The sequence below is a fragment of the Sciurus vulgaris genome (genome assembly GCF_902686455.1).
Source record: "Sciurus vulgaris genome assembly, chromosome: 1".
NCBI classification, from domain to species: Eukaryota; Metazoa; Chordata; class Mammalia; order Rodentia; family Sciuridae; genus Sciurus; species Sciurus vulgaris.
The window spans coordinates 201,243,776-201,258,432 of record NC_136461.1 but is presented as its reverse complement, the minus strand read 5'-3'; the positions used below and the strand labels follow the sequence as shown (position 1 = coordinate 201,258,432).

Sequence of the window (14,657 nt, the reverse complement as noted above, 5' to 3'; positions counted from 1 at the left end):
AGTGACTTGAATTTGTGACCTCTTTAACTTAAGTCACTTGCCTGGTAAAGCATACAGTCCACTCTTACTACCTGACAGGAGAGCAGGACAGCAACTTGGTCAGAGTGTGAGCCTCCACCTCCATTCAGGGCTGTATGCTCTGCAGGCCTCAGTCCCTTCGTCCCTCCCTCCCTCCCTCCTGGCTTTTAGGAGGTGTTGGAACACAGAATTCATCACAGGCAGAATAGCCTCACAGGCACGCTGTCCTAGAGATTTTCCTCCTGCTATTGTTAACATGCTAATTTGCCTCACTGAGTACACACTCTTCGACCCAAAGGGCCGAATGTCTGGCCCCTGCCTTGAGGTGTGCTGCCCGAAAGCCATCAGAAAATAGCCAGTGCGGCGGTTTAGCTTCCTCCCACAGCACCACGTTTCAGGAGTTTCTTATGAACCAGACGCATGTATTCCATTCTCTCCATTTGAATTCCTACAATTTGTGGCTCTTCTTAGGTTTTCTGTTTGTTTGTTTGTTTGCGGGGCTGGGGATTGAACCCAGGGCCTTGTGCATGCAAGGCAAGCACTCTACCGACTGAGCTATCTCCCCAGCCCCTCTTCTTAGGTTTTCTGAGTAATTGATTTTGAGTGTCACTGAGCTGTTGATTCCCTGACCACACACATTTAAGGCTGGTCAACACTTGATCTTGGTAACATGTACCTCACGTTCTCCCATTCTGCTATTTCTGCTGTCACTCAACATGGCCTGCAACAAAACCCCATAGGTATATTTACTGTCCCGTCACCCAAGGGTTATCATGATTCTCAAGATACACATTGGTGTTTTCTGGCATTATTCTTACGGTGATGTTCTCTTTATGCATTATATGAAATGTTTAAATTACGGGTGATGAAGTTTTCAACAAAATTAACTGTATTTTCCAATGTTCTGCCTTTTCTCTCTTTGCTTTTGCCCTTCCTGATCGAAGTCTAGGAGAGTAAGTCCATACTTGCTGTGAGAATGTGTTGTCCTACTTCCATGTCTAGACACCCACGTCCTTGTGCTGCAGTCCAGTATGGTTCATTTGTTTCTTATGATTCCACATCATCGTGGCTGCTATGGCCACGCAGTCACCAGTGGGCTGCCCTCAGGGACTCCACTTGTGTCATCTGTGGTGTTAGTTCGTAGTAATTCCTTATACCTCAGTGTAGAAGGTTTCCTTTTATTTAGAAAACATTAGTAGAGTACATAAAGGGAGAAAAGGTGCAGCCTGTGGAGGAAGGCCCTTGGGTTGCACGGGTTTTGTTGAGGCCCACTTCTGTTTTCCATTGCTTCCTGTGCTTGCCCCTGCCATTAGTGTAAACTGGGTTGAGTCATCTGGTAGTCTCCCAGTGCCCTGTGAGTGTTTGAACTCACTTCAAAGTAGAGCTGGGCTCTTAAAAAAAGAAAGAAAAAGGTAGAGCTGGGCTCTGAACTAGAAACAGGAGCCCAGGCCCTAGACCCAGCCCCAGCCCTGGCCCTGCCTGGAACTTGCTTTGTGACTGTCAAATGTTTTCCTGTCCTTTTCTTCCTCTAAAATGAAGGCAAGGACCTGGCAGCTCTCAAAGCTTCATAATTCTTAGATCAATGGGCAGAGGCTCAATGGCAGGATAGAGTCAAGGACTGGAAATTGTCTCCAGCTTTAGCTTAATCTGTGGCTTCTGTTTTCTAGGATTCCCAGAGCCGGCAAGGAGGGTACAGCATGCATCAGCTCCAAGGCAATAAGGAATACGGCAGTGAGAAAAAGGGCTACCTGCTGAAGAAGAGCGACGGGTACGTGTGGGCCCGCCGGCGTCCCAGGGTGTGATCATGTTTACCGAGTGCTGCTAACTAGCCACTTGTTCTAGTCTCAGATTGGAAAACACACTTAAAAGTTTTCTAATGCATTGACTTTCTTCACATAAGTGTGAGATTTAACCTGTCTTTTAAAAAAAGCAGTAGTTGTTTTGTGGCCTCTCCAGATGGCTCCTGTCACTCGTAACCTGTTCTTTTAGGTAGGCAAGAAGTGAGAGGCCCACCTCTCTACTTGTAGTTAGTACATCGTTCTCTGCCTGGGTGGTGCACCTGGCCATTCAAATTCCAACCTTGGGTCAGTTTTGGCCTTTTCTCTTTTATATTACAGCCAATCTGACAAAAGCCCTTCCTGTTCTAACTCTAAAAATAATGTACCTCTAGCCATTTTTGCTGCTGTGGCTCCAGGATTGTCCACTAGCATCTCTCCTGGATTGTGGTGCCACCTTCTAACTGGACTGTCGCTCACTCTTCTCTCTCTCCAGCACCCCTGTACATAGCACTCGAGTGGTCTTGTCTTTTTTTGGTGATTTGGTTTTGGTACAGGGAATTTATCCCAGGGGCACTTTATCACTGAGCTACATCCCCAGGCCATTTTATTTTATTTTATTTATTTATATATTTATTTTTAGTGGTGCTAGAGATTGAACCCAGGGCCTTGTGCATGCAAAGCAAGCACTCTACCAACTGAGCTATATCCCCAGCCCTCCTTTTTATTTTTGGGACAGGGTCTCATTAAGTTGCTGAGGCTGACCTCAAATGTGTAATCCTCCTGCCTCAGCCTCCCAAGTCTCTGGGATTAGAGGTGTGCTCCACCACATCTGATCCAGAATGATCTCTTACACATCAAGCACATGATGTCATTCATTTGTTTACATTGCTCCAGTGACTTCCCTCTGCATATAGAGTATCTTGCCTGGTCTTTCTCTTCAACTTCCTTGTGCCGCTCTGTCCACTGTCCTGCCACTCTTCCTTTCCATTGCTTGAACATATGATCCTGTTTAACAGTGAGTGCCTAAGTAGACTCTTGATCATTCCCCTTACTAATTGTCATCTTTTTTAGAAGAAAGCTCCTTGTTTTCTGACTGCTTGTGCGTCTGTGTTCTTGGCCTCATCAAAGCTGTATGTTATCTGGTTTTGTTTGTTGAAATTGCAGATGTTTCACTTACACATTTCTGGTGTCTCTGTCTTTATGTTCATTCCGTTCATGCTTTCAGCAAGTATCCTTTGAGAATCTTCTGTGTCTAGGACTCAGTCTTCAAGGCACCTGAAATATATAGCATTGAGTAAAAGAAAGTCCTTACATTCCAAAGGAAGAAAAAGGCAACAGTGCACTATTAACATTTCTTTGAAAGCAGAAGTATAGAATAATCGCAGTTTTTAAGCACTTTCACCTGAAGTCACAGTGCTTTTCTTTAAATTAGAATTGCCTATTTCTGAGTGGTTAACATCTGCATGTCCCAGGAAGACCAGCATTTTCATCCGGTATTGTTTGGTTCAGACCCTAAAATCGCCTCTTGTGAGCACCTGCTGAGCGCCTGCCATATTCCAGGCACGCTCGGTCATCTCCGTATGACTGAGATCATTAGACAGTAACTACAAGAGCCCAGATTTGAAACTGCGTCTCGGACTTCACACCAGGCATCTCCCCTTCATATTTCAAAGTGGCTATCACTGCTGCCGACCAGCCTTGGCATTCCCAAAGCATACTGGCATGCTCCCCCTCCTGCCCCTCCTCACACATTCATTGCACATGCATACAGCAAGCACTCCAGTGTGCGAGGCAGTCTGCTGGTGCTGGGAGTAAAAGGGAAGTGAGATATGGCTTTCACTCTCACCCTGCTGCAGTCTGTTGGCAAGAGCTAAGGGAAGAGCTGTTGATGTTAGAGTTGGGAGGTTGGAAGCCAAGTGGTCCAACTCCTAATGATTGCTCAGGCAGCACAGGTGAATAGCCATAACCCTCAGTTAATGGTGGTTGCTTCTGTGGAAGAAGGTACTGCCGTGCCTATACCTGCAGACAGATTCATTTGCCTGCAGTAACCACTGGTAATATTGTGATTTTCTCCTGAGGGTCGTTTGCATTAGTAATTTCTGACCCAAATTTTAAAAATGTTGCTTGTTTCTTAAGGATTGTTACACAATTTGAAACCAATTTAAAATGTTTAGTAATCTTAAAACTTTATGGCCCAGAGGCATTTATTGAAAGGCAAAGGAGCAATTGCTTTACGTGTATTTTCTCAAAACAACCCCAGAAGGTGGGCATTATTATCTTCATGGTACAGGCAAGGAAAATGAGTCTGTAAGAGGTCAAATAACACATGTGATGTGTCAGCTTTGCCAGGATTATGCTAGATGATGTGGGGTCCAAAGCCCAAGTTATCCAGCATCAAAATCCGTACACACTGAGTTGTGCAAGGCTACTTTTTAATAGAAAAGAGCTGTAGAAGATTTACAAAGATCAGGAGCTGCTGTTCTCAGCTGTGCAGGGGCATATCTTAATATTATTCTCCTTCCTCTGGCCATCTGGAATGCCTCATTAGCAGTCTCTCGGCCAGGAAGGTCAGTGCTTTTGTGTTACCTTCCTCAGCTTCATTAGCTGTGCAAGAGAATGTGGATATTTATTTTATGGTTCCTTAATATACATAAGAAAAACTGATGAATAAAAGCTTAACTAAATCAAATCAGTAAACTGATCAGGGCAAGTTTCCCCAAGGTTGAGTAGTTTGATGAGTTGGTGGTTTGTATTTTGAAATGCATTGCTAGGAAGGGTGCTGCTAGCTATACAGAGACTGCCTTGCCCATCATCACAAGATTCTGCCACAGTAAGATGAGATCAGTGCCACTTGCAGAAAGCTGGTACCATTGACCAAATGCAGGCATTATCTTTTTTTTTTCTTTTTTTTTTTTTTTTTTTTTTTTTTTTTGCGGTACTGGGGATTGAACTCAGGGCCTTGTGCTCGCAAGGCAAGCACTCTACCGGCTGAGCTATCTCCCCAGCCCTGCAGGCATTATCATTTGATGGATATTAGCTCTGATATCCTAGTTAGTACTTTTCCTAGTCAGTTCTTGCAAAAGGAAGTATGTGGGTTAGCTGCAATTTGAGGATAGTTCTCAAGTAGTGGATCTAAACTACCTCCTGAGGAAACTTACCATTTTGAGCACAGCGAGTTCAGTTTACATGGAGTCAAATTCTCATTACCCTCTGAAAAACATGCTCTGGAACAAGCCATACTTCTAGCAGTTACATATATAAGAAGAGAGTGTTATCGGTGTTGGTTTTAAACTTATGTTGTGGCAGTTTCCTTAGAGGACTAATTTAAGAAGGAAAAGAAAAATGCAAGTTACCATTTTAAAGTCTGGGAAAGATAGAATGGTCCCTGCTGATGTTGTTCGTTTCCATGGCAACAGAAGGCCTGCAAAGCCCTCTCCCAGCCCAGGGAATCCCACACCCCACCCGTTTCTGTCTCCCTGGTGGCAGTGTCCCAAGCAGCACGGCCACGCCTGCTGCGTGTGCAGAGGTCTGCTTCACCTGCAGTCTCTTAATCACACCTGGAGCTTCACTGGAAACTCTTCCAAGTTGAAATCAGTGCTCTTTGACGTTTCCATCCTTCGGCATCATCAGTTTTTTCAAAACATGTTTCTCACCTACTTGCGAATGCTTTCCACAGTCAGCTCCCACGAGAACCAGGAATAGCTCTCCTTCCAGGGGCCCTGGGAGACCCCAGTGGGGAGGTGTGTGAGTCACCAAAAATACTCATGGTCGTTCTTGTGCCTTGGACCCTGAGCTCTTTCTTCTACATCTGAGGGGCAGCCGCACCCCCATTCTTCCCCCTCATGGCAGATTTCATGACTTTTAAAAATGCATTTATTGTAGATGTAGTCAGTTAATAGAGCTTTCTGACAGACGGTTGACAGATAGGTTAAGATCTCCTTAGACGATTGACAGGTATGATTCAAATCTCCGTATACAATTCCTAATATAGGTCTGGGCCCCCTTTTCAGAGAAGAGTATTTTTTACCTGTATTGTAACCATAATTAATGTTCCTGCTGTTAAATTTGTTTTTTCTATCTCTCATTTTCACCATCGAAAACAGTGTCATCATGAGCATCTTTGTGTATGCCTGCCTGTCTGATTTACCCTCTACCTGGGATAGGAAAGGCAACCAGAATTTTCTATTTTGTGTGATTTAAACAAGGGGGTCAGGTTTTTTTTCTTTTGGAGTGGGGTTTTTTTGTAATCGTTGTTTCACATCATATAGTATGATTACGTGACTCAGACACTACATGCAGTTCTGCTGGGCTTGCTCCCTAGGATCCGGAAAGTGTGGCAGAGGAGGAAGTGCACCGTCAAGAATGGAATCCTGACCATCTCGCATGCAACCGTAAGTGTGTCTGTGGTTTTCCTGGCCTATTTGTTATACTTTCTGCCTCCTGGACCAGAAAGCTAATGAGATGAAGTAACCAGTACGGAAGTTTTGCCCACATATCTTTATGTATGTATGGATTTGGGTCAGATCGTTGAGGATATTCTTCTACAAAACATTGGTTTTTATCCTGTCTTGTGGCGGCCTGTGTCCTTCTAGGTCACCACCAGAAACCTTTCTTTTGGTTCCCTCAAACTGAATCAGATATTGTTTGATCTTACAATCTTATCTTTCGGGAAGTACCATTGGCTGTTCTGAAAAGCCTAGTTCCTGCCTTATAAAATTCTTTACCTGGAAAAGTAATGTAGGAAACAGAAGGATGTGTGCAGAGATGTTCAGTCGTGCTGGCCAGCAAGAGAGCACAGTGAAACAAGTAAGCTCTGTTTTGCCTTTTTAAACTAGCAGAGAATTATTTTTGATTCTCAAAGATTCAGGGGTCCTGAAAACATTACTCGGTGGATGGCAGAGTTTGTTCCAAGTGTCTTTAAAGATATGTGTGCGGCGTAACCCAGTAATGTCAGCGTGAAGGATAAACTCTCAGGTGAACTGCTGTGGCCTGTGCCGCGCGGGGCCCTTGAGTTAGGATAAGCAGTCCGTGCCAACAGGATAGCAAAAACGAGGACGGGCATTTATGGCACCGGCAATTTTTGTTACAGCTAAGTTTACATTTCTCTATCAAAGAGAGGAAGTACTGCTTACCTTCATGAAGTTCATTTTATTTCACCACCCCAACAGCCCGTGTGGTATCGGAACCTTCCTTTTACAGATAAAGAAATTGGACCCTTGAGCTCCAGCTTGGCTGGTAACTGGTGGAGTAAGAAATGCAAGCTTGGTTCTGTCAGGCCTTAGTCCAGGGGTCCTGCTAGTGTGCCTCTTCCTGTGGAGCCCTCCTGTTCTGCACTCTCCGCTCTCTGCAGTCACTCATCTGCTCCTGATGGTCTCTCTGTCTTTAGCAGACACATGGCCCCAGACGCACGGAAGGTGCTTGGTCTCGTGGCCTCGTACGTGATGGCATGTATTAGTAGTCCTTCATGAACCTCGAGCAGTTGCCTCATCTCTGTCCCCTGCCCCCTGAAGAACCCTGTGTTGAGTTCTGTCCTTAGATGGTCCAGCTGAGATTTTAACCATCATGCCAGTTCTGGCCAGCCACCATCCAATAGCAGAAATCCTGCCTGCAGACTGGATGGGTTAGGGGTTGTCACTGAGGCTGCCTAGCAATTGTTCTTTTATTTAGCATTTGATAACTGAGTTCCATTCACCCTTGTGGCTGGCCTAAGCATCAAGTTACATGGATGGAAAATAGGTCCTCTGGACCTACGCATACTTAATTGCATACACTGTTCCGTTTATACTAGAGTGAAGTTTCCGATCTTTTTGACTATTTAGATTGTGAATTTTTAGTCAGAGATTTATGACGTGTCCCCTAACTTTATTGAACTTCTTCTGAGACCTCTCCCCGTGGATTCGTCTGGTCACAGCCGTCTCAGCAAGCATTTTGAGAGCTACATGTGGCCTTACCCTGTTCTGTTCATGTGCTTTTCTTAGGAGTTTCCGTGGGAAGCAGAGTAGTGTGACGGGAGATAGCATAGTTGATGAAGCGCATCAGCAGCCCTGCTTAATAGTTTTATGACCTTGGGCACTTTGCTAAAAATAGGAAATAAATGAGTTCTCTTTCCTTCTTTTCTGCCAGAAGACATTATTGTGGTTAAGCCAATTGTTTATGTGCATTCTTTCTAATTAACAACAAGTATCACAGTCGACCACTTGGGTGGCTGAGAGCATGGGCTGTGGCATCTGTCAGGTGGGAGTCTGAATCCCAGCTTTGCTGTTGACTGTGTGACCTTGAGAAAAAGATGATATGGGTATTGAGTGACACATGCCGTGTGTGCAGAGTGATAGTCATTGCTGTTACTATTAGCTCCTCAGAGGTCACTGGTGGTACCGAGCTCTTGATGAGCAGCCCCTCCTGCTACAGATCGGGAGCTCTCCTGCCCCAGAGCAGCCCAGGGGAAATGGGCCCCTCCCCACTTGTGGTTCCTTCCCCGACTTGTGTTATTCTGTTCCCCACTTTTCATTGGCTTTAGTCCCCCCCTTTTTTTGCTGCTAATTACATCACTTATGATCATATTCCTGCCTCCATAGGAAAGTCTCTAGCCAGTTTTAGCCAGTTTTCCCCACTTTGCAGACACCATTGTTTACTTAGGATGAGCTGAAAATTGGGGCTAGTAGTTCCTGGGAAAATGAAAAGATGATATGACTTTGAAACAGTCGGGGAAAGAGCCTTTTGGTTCTTTATAATAATTACTACTTCTTAATTGTGCAGATTACTGGGATTCACACTGACATTTCCACACATGTTCGCATCAGGCTCCGATCACATCCACCATGTTGCTGCACTCGCTGTCCCGCCTCCTTCCCTTCCTCACTCTCCACTCCCCAGGCCTCTTTCCGGTCCCTAATAGCCCTTCTGCTACTGGAGAAGGGTTTTTATTGTCAGAAAACCTGGAACCTTTATTCAGGAGCCCCATAATACCTGAAAATTCCTCCACCTCAAAGACACCCCACCCCACCCCACTCCACCCCAGCCATGAATGTCACCTTTGCAGATTGTTGTTAACAGTGACTCAGGAGAGCACCAGACTAGTGGCACAGTGTCTTTGGCTTGACCACCTGAGTAATACCTGCTCGGGAGTGATTCATCTCCCTGACTTACTGCTGCAGGGAGAAATACTTTCCTATGTACTCCTGAAGAATTACCTACAGCCCATCCCTAAAGATCTCACCCACAAATCCATTGCTCTTCATGGATCTGTTCAAAGATGTGTTTTTACTTACTATTCAAGGTAACATGACATTGTGGAAATCTCTGCATTTGCTGTTATAATCGTAGCTTGTTTATGAACCATCGGTTTTAGTGTCCTTTTCTCCTGCTCTGCACTGTTTAGGATTGTTTTCCTTCTTGGTACTGAGGATTGAACCCAGGGGCACACTACCACCAGGCTGCATCCCCAGCCCTGTTTTGCTTTTTAATTTGAGGCAGGGCCTCACTAAGTAGCCCAGGCTGGCTTTGAGTTTGCAGTCCTCTTGCTCAGCCCCCCAGGTAGCTGGGATTAAGGCTTGCACTACTGTACCTGGTTGATATTAATATTTAATCATGTCTTCCTGCTGGCATCCAGGGCCTTACCGTGCTATACGAGGGCTTTGCCTCTGAGCGCCACCCGCAGCCCCAGCTAGACTTTCTAAACACGGTATAAGATGCTTTTGTTTCAGAATCCCAACTCTTAGTAAACCTGTGGCAAAACTTAAGTATAAAGAAGCTTATATAGTCACTTAACCATTCTCAGCAGATTTCTATACTTTGGGTTTCACTGTGGTGGGCTTGAAGTCTAAGACCCGGACTTAACCCTGTTCATCCCCCAAGCAGGAAGCTCTGGGCTGCTGTGGGGAGCTGAGAGGAGGTGCCTCGGCCAGTTCTTTCCTTTCTGCCTTCAGTGCTCTTTTCTTTTTGTTGAACTAAAACCAGACACGGGGTCTCACACCTGGCTCCCTTGGCCCTGGTGAAGGTGGTTGGTGTGAATTGCTGTTCCCACTAGTGCTGACAATCCCCAGAGCAACTTCAGCTACCATCTTACTGCCAGTCTGTGCCTTTGAGTTGTTTGCATTTCCTTCTTTTTTTTTTTTTTTTTTTTTGACTAAAAGTAGTATAAACAAACCTAAACATTGTAAAAATAATAAAACAAAGAAATAAAATGTTAGAATTATAGTTTATTACTTCATTGTAGTAATCCTGTATAAAAGCATAAGCAGCTGTGCTTTTTAAAACCCTCACTCCCTGAATTAACCAACCTTGATGCGATGTACTTTTTAGATAATGGTTGAAAAAGGAACGAGAACTGCTGTTTATCGAGCACGTGGTGTTCCCTGCGCTTAGTCTTAAGAGAGTCCTGAGGATGGGTGCTCCAACCTTCATTTCTCTCTAGGCTGAGATTCCTGAGTGGGGACTGTCCTGCTCAGCTTGAATTCCTAATAGGAGCACATTGCCCAATGTGTGGTTAGTACTCAGTGAATACGTCCTAAATGAAACTGCATCTTGTAGATGAGGCTCGGAGATACTGAGCCCATGCAGTTTGTAAATTGCTGGATGAGTTCCAAACCCCAAAGCCCATGCATTTTCTACGAGACTGTAGGCCTCACCTCAAATGCCAGATTATTATTAGGTCTTTGAAACTTTCAAGACCAATAGCGATCTCTTTGGAACGAAGCCATTTCCCATGTCATTGAATCAGTCAGGGTCTTCAGATAGAGAAGGCTGCGAGGACTTTTAGGAGGAAAGGGGAGTGCTGGTCCTGGGAATATTGCAAGGGCCCTAGGAGTTTACCCTTGAATCTGGAGACTGCTAAATGATACATTTTTTTTAAATGCCTCTGCATGCCCTTAGAGTTAACACCATAGCAGCCATTAAATTCTTAGTCCCTTGTTTCTCAATCTGATGGCACTAAAAGTACTTCAGTGTCATACAGAAGTCCAACCAAAAAATTTTGGTGTTTTACTCAAAAAGACTAGGAATCCAGCTGGCCTTGAACAGGTGAGCATCTGCAGATGACGTGGTGGTCCACCTGCCTGCAGGCCCATTGTCTTCAGCAGGGAAATTCAGAGCACAGCCCTGGAGTCCACCTGTGAGTTCGTGTGCACTGAGCTTCTTACTGTGCATGCTCCATTACTGAGTTTGTGCCCTCCTCTGTAAAACTGGCTGGTAACAGTCCCCATCTCTCAGTGTGGCAAGAAATTAAATAAAATGATGCATTTAAAGGCTTTGGAGAGCCTAGACCACAATAAGTGTTTCCTGAGCTCCACAGGTATTATCAACTCAGTGAGCTGAGGTGGGGGCTGCTGCTTCTAGAACCCTGGAGACAGGCTACCAGTGTTTGAGCTCCGTCTCTGACACTGAATCCAAGCAAGGGATTCCCATCTAGATAAAAGGGAGCCCTTGACAGTGCAGTGCCCGACTCATAGGCAGTTCTAAAGGCGAAATGAGTTTGTTGATTGTGGGCACTTAGGGCAGACGTGGGGCAGGACTGCTCAGCGCATATACCCTGTCGTCACTCTTCGACGTCTTCCCTTCATCTAAATTGTGGTTTACAGGAGTTCTTCAGTACTGCTGTTCCCTTACCTCCTCAGCATACTTTACAAAGCCAGATTGGGGTAAGTATTTCTCATAGAAATTTAATTTCTGCCTGTTAGGGCTTAACTGCAGCTCTGTCACCTCCCAGGGCATTTCACTAAGGCAAGAATTCCATGTGTCTCTGCTCTTGGGCTCTTTGAATCAGAGGACAGTTCCCCAGGACTACAGGTTTGGGGCCTGTCCAGAACTCTGAAGATAACCGCTGCGGGGCTTTGAAGGATACACTAAGAGCATTCGGGAAGCCCAAGGAGCCTGGAAAAGACTGCTCCTGTCCCTGAGCATATCGTGACTCCTGTCTGGGGCTGGCCTTTAAAGCTCTGAGGCTGTCCTGGACTCCTCTCTGAGCCCACCGCTTTTTCCCCACTGTCACTGGGAGAAAGGACTATCTTTCTTCAGTGGATTAGAAAGCAGCACTGGGAATTCAAAGAGGACAAACTTTAGAGCCAGTTAGACCGAGGCGATGCCCCTGACAAGCCACAGAGCCTTGGATAAGCTACCAAGCACCTTCCAGGACCCTGATCAAAAGAAAAGTGTGTAAAGGACCGGAGATATAACTTAGGGGGTTCAGTCCCCTACCAGAAGAGGTGCGGGGGAGAGCAAGCCTGACCTCTGCGCTGCTCTCGGGCCTCCTGTCGGTCCGTGAGATCCCCCTCCACATTGCCACCACGATGGAATCTGCCGCGAGGCACTGCAGTCAGGGGGTTCACCAGATCTGGCGCCACCCTGTTTGAACTTTCAGCTTCCAAAACTGTCAGCTGAATAAACCTTTTTTCTTCATAAGACACCCAGCTTCCAGTATTTCAGTGGAGTAATAAAGCAGATACTGCCTGCATGCTACCCTTTACATGTGCTTTGCATTTACCTTTCGTTACCCTTCACAGGGAGGTATGTTATCTCCGTTTTAATGGGAAGACCCTGAAAGTCATACAACCAACAGGTGCTGGAACCAGATTTGAACTCGGGAAGTTGAAGTCCAAATCCTGTGCACCTCCTACAAGGAAGCAGAACGCTGGACTCTTGTGCTGCATCCCTGAGTTCATTGCCACAACAAAGATGGCTTTATTTTCTCTCTCCATGCTAAGGAGCTCAGAGGAGCTAAGGTACTTGCTCTTGGCTCCATTTGTAGACGCCAGGCCTGATTGCCTCCATATGAGGTTTTTTCCCCTCCATTCTGCTTGGTACCTTATAATATGAATAAATTGCAATAAATTGCTTTTCTAAATTAATAGAACATTGCTTTGCTCCAGACACACCAAACTGTCATGTGCCTCAATTCCCAAAGTGTGGCTTCATTAAAGCTAGGTATTGTGTAGCCGTCTCCCATGTGGGCCTCAGGGAACCTCCAGCACTGCAGCCTTGATTTCTTCTTCTGGCAAATCCTCTGGAATAACAAGGGTGTCACAGACTTAATACTGCCTCGGATTTAAGGACCTGCCAGATAAATCTCCCCTGCTTTCATGTTGAACAGAGATTAGCGGAAACTCCAGCAAGAAACTTGTTTCATAAACGAAGAAGGGAGGATGAAATTGAAGAATTAAAATTGAAAAGAGGCTTCAGATCAAAAGCTTGGCCTCACGACTGGTGAGGGTCGTGGTCCCTAAGCACCCTCGCCTTGGAGGTCCTCACAGAGCCTGTCATTCTCCGTGCTTCCCCTGCAGCTCTGTAATTCTAGTAGAAAAGTCGGTAGAGAAAATCTTGTTAATTCAGAGCCCACAAATCAAGAAAGCACGTCCACTTGGTAAAATAGATGCGGTTGGTCGTTCAGGGGTAAGAAGACTAAAGAAAAGTCCTGATTCTGCAATTTCGAAGGTATGAAACAAAAGGCTTGCAGTCAAATCAGTCAGCTTTCATGACCTGCACCCACCCTCCTTGTTACAGAAAAGTAAGTTTTCTTAAAAACTCTGCCTTCATCAGATGTTCTGCTGAGACCTTAAGGTAGAGTGCGTTAGCCTCTCTGTGCCTTGGTTCCTTGTTTGTTAAGTGTGGGGCAGTACAGTGGTGCTTACTGATGGGGCTGTCAGTAATCGTGCTAATTAAACAAGCATGGGAAACCCTCAGCACGGTGCTTGGCCCACTAAATGCCACACACCTGTGGAGAGACTGCCCTTGCTCTGAGGGACAGACCTCGTGCGTGAGGATGGGGTGGGCCTGGTAGACATTCTCTCACCCACTCACCGCCTGCTTTGTGGACATTATGGTTTAGGTCTGGCATGACTCCCAAGGCTTGCCTGGTTCCCAAATGCATCGAGGTTCGGAGGTGGGACTTTTAGGCCATGATTGGAGGGCTCTACCCTCATTAGTGGACTAACCCCAGCAGCTGGATGCACTCCCTGGAGGCAGGACCTGGTTGGAGGAAGTCAGCACTGGGGCTCATGCGCTCCCCAGCCCCTTCCTCTCTGCTTCCTGGCTCCCAGGTTGAGCAACTTCCTCTGCCAAGACCTTTCACCATGACATTTGCATTGGAGCCAGCTGACCATGGACCAAACACCCTGAAACTGTGAGCCACATAGATCTTTCATGTTATTGTCAGGCAGTTTGGTCACAGGAACATTAATCTGACCAATACAGTTGACAAACTGATGAGAATGTTTTTTAAAAAATGGATTATAGGGCTTGGGAGATAGCTCAGTCGGTAGAGTGCTTGCCTTGCAAGCACAAGGCCCTGGGTTCGATCACCAGCACCACAAAAAAAAAAAAAAAAAAAAAAAAAGGATTATAGCTCAGATGTTTCATCATCAAGTTATTGCATTTCTTATAAATATTATAGGTCAGGAGGTTTGTGGTATCTAACTTGTTGGATTACAAGGCATGGATCAAAGAGGCTACTATAACTAAGCAGAAAATGTGAAAGATCACTCTCCATCTTTATTTTTCCTCTCTAGTTTCCACATATTAGAGAAAATGTGACCCCGGAACTTGTGAGTTTGGCTTATTTCACTTAACACAGTGTTCTCTAGTTCCATCCGTTTTCCTGCAAATGACAATTTCATTCTTCTTTATGGCTGAATAAAACACTTGTGTACATGTATGTTTCCTTTATTCATTCATGTATTGATGGACACCTGGGCTGGTTCTATAGTTTGGCTATTGTGAATTGTGCTGCCATAAACATGGGTGTGCACGTATCACTATAATATCCTGTTTTGAAAAGAATACATCTGTGCATGTTGCCAATTGAAAAGGAAAAAAAAGTAGTTTACAAAATAATCTGTACAGGTTTAATCAATGGATGCTTTTAAAAAAAAA

At 45.3% G+C, this 14,657-nt stretch overlaps 1 protein-coding gene across 6 annotated transcripts in view; it reads left to right on the top strand.

The window, feature by feature from the left end:
- ASAP1 (ArfGAP with SH3 domain, ankyrin repeat and PH domain 1) overlaps positions 1–14,657 on the top strand; it is a 337,055-nt gene that overhangs the window by 264,473 nt on the left and 57,925 nt on the right. For all 6 annotated transcript variants that reach the window (XM_079112364.1, XM_079112361.1, XM_079112365.1 and 3 more), the window contains 2 exons: positions 1,686–1,786; positions 6,118–6,187. In XM_079112364.1, the coding sequence (XP_078968490.1) occupies positions 1,686–1,786; positions 6,118–6,187 (171 nt within the window). The remainder of the gene's footprint in view (positions 1–1,685; positions 1,787–6,117; positions 6,188–14,657) is intronic.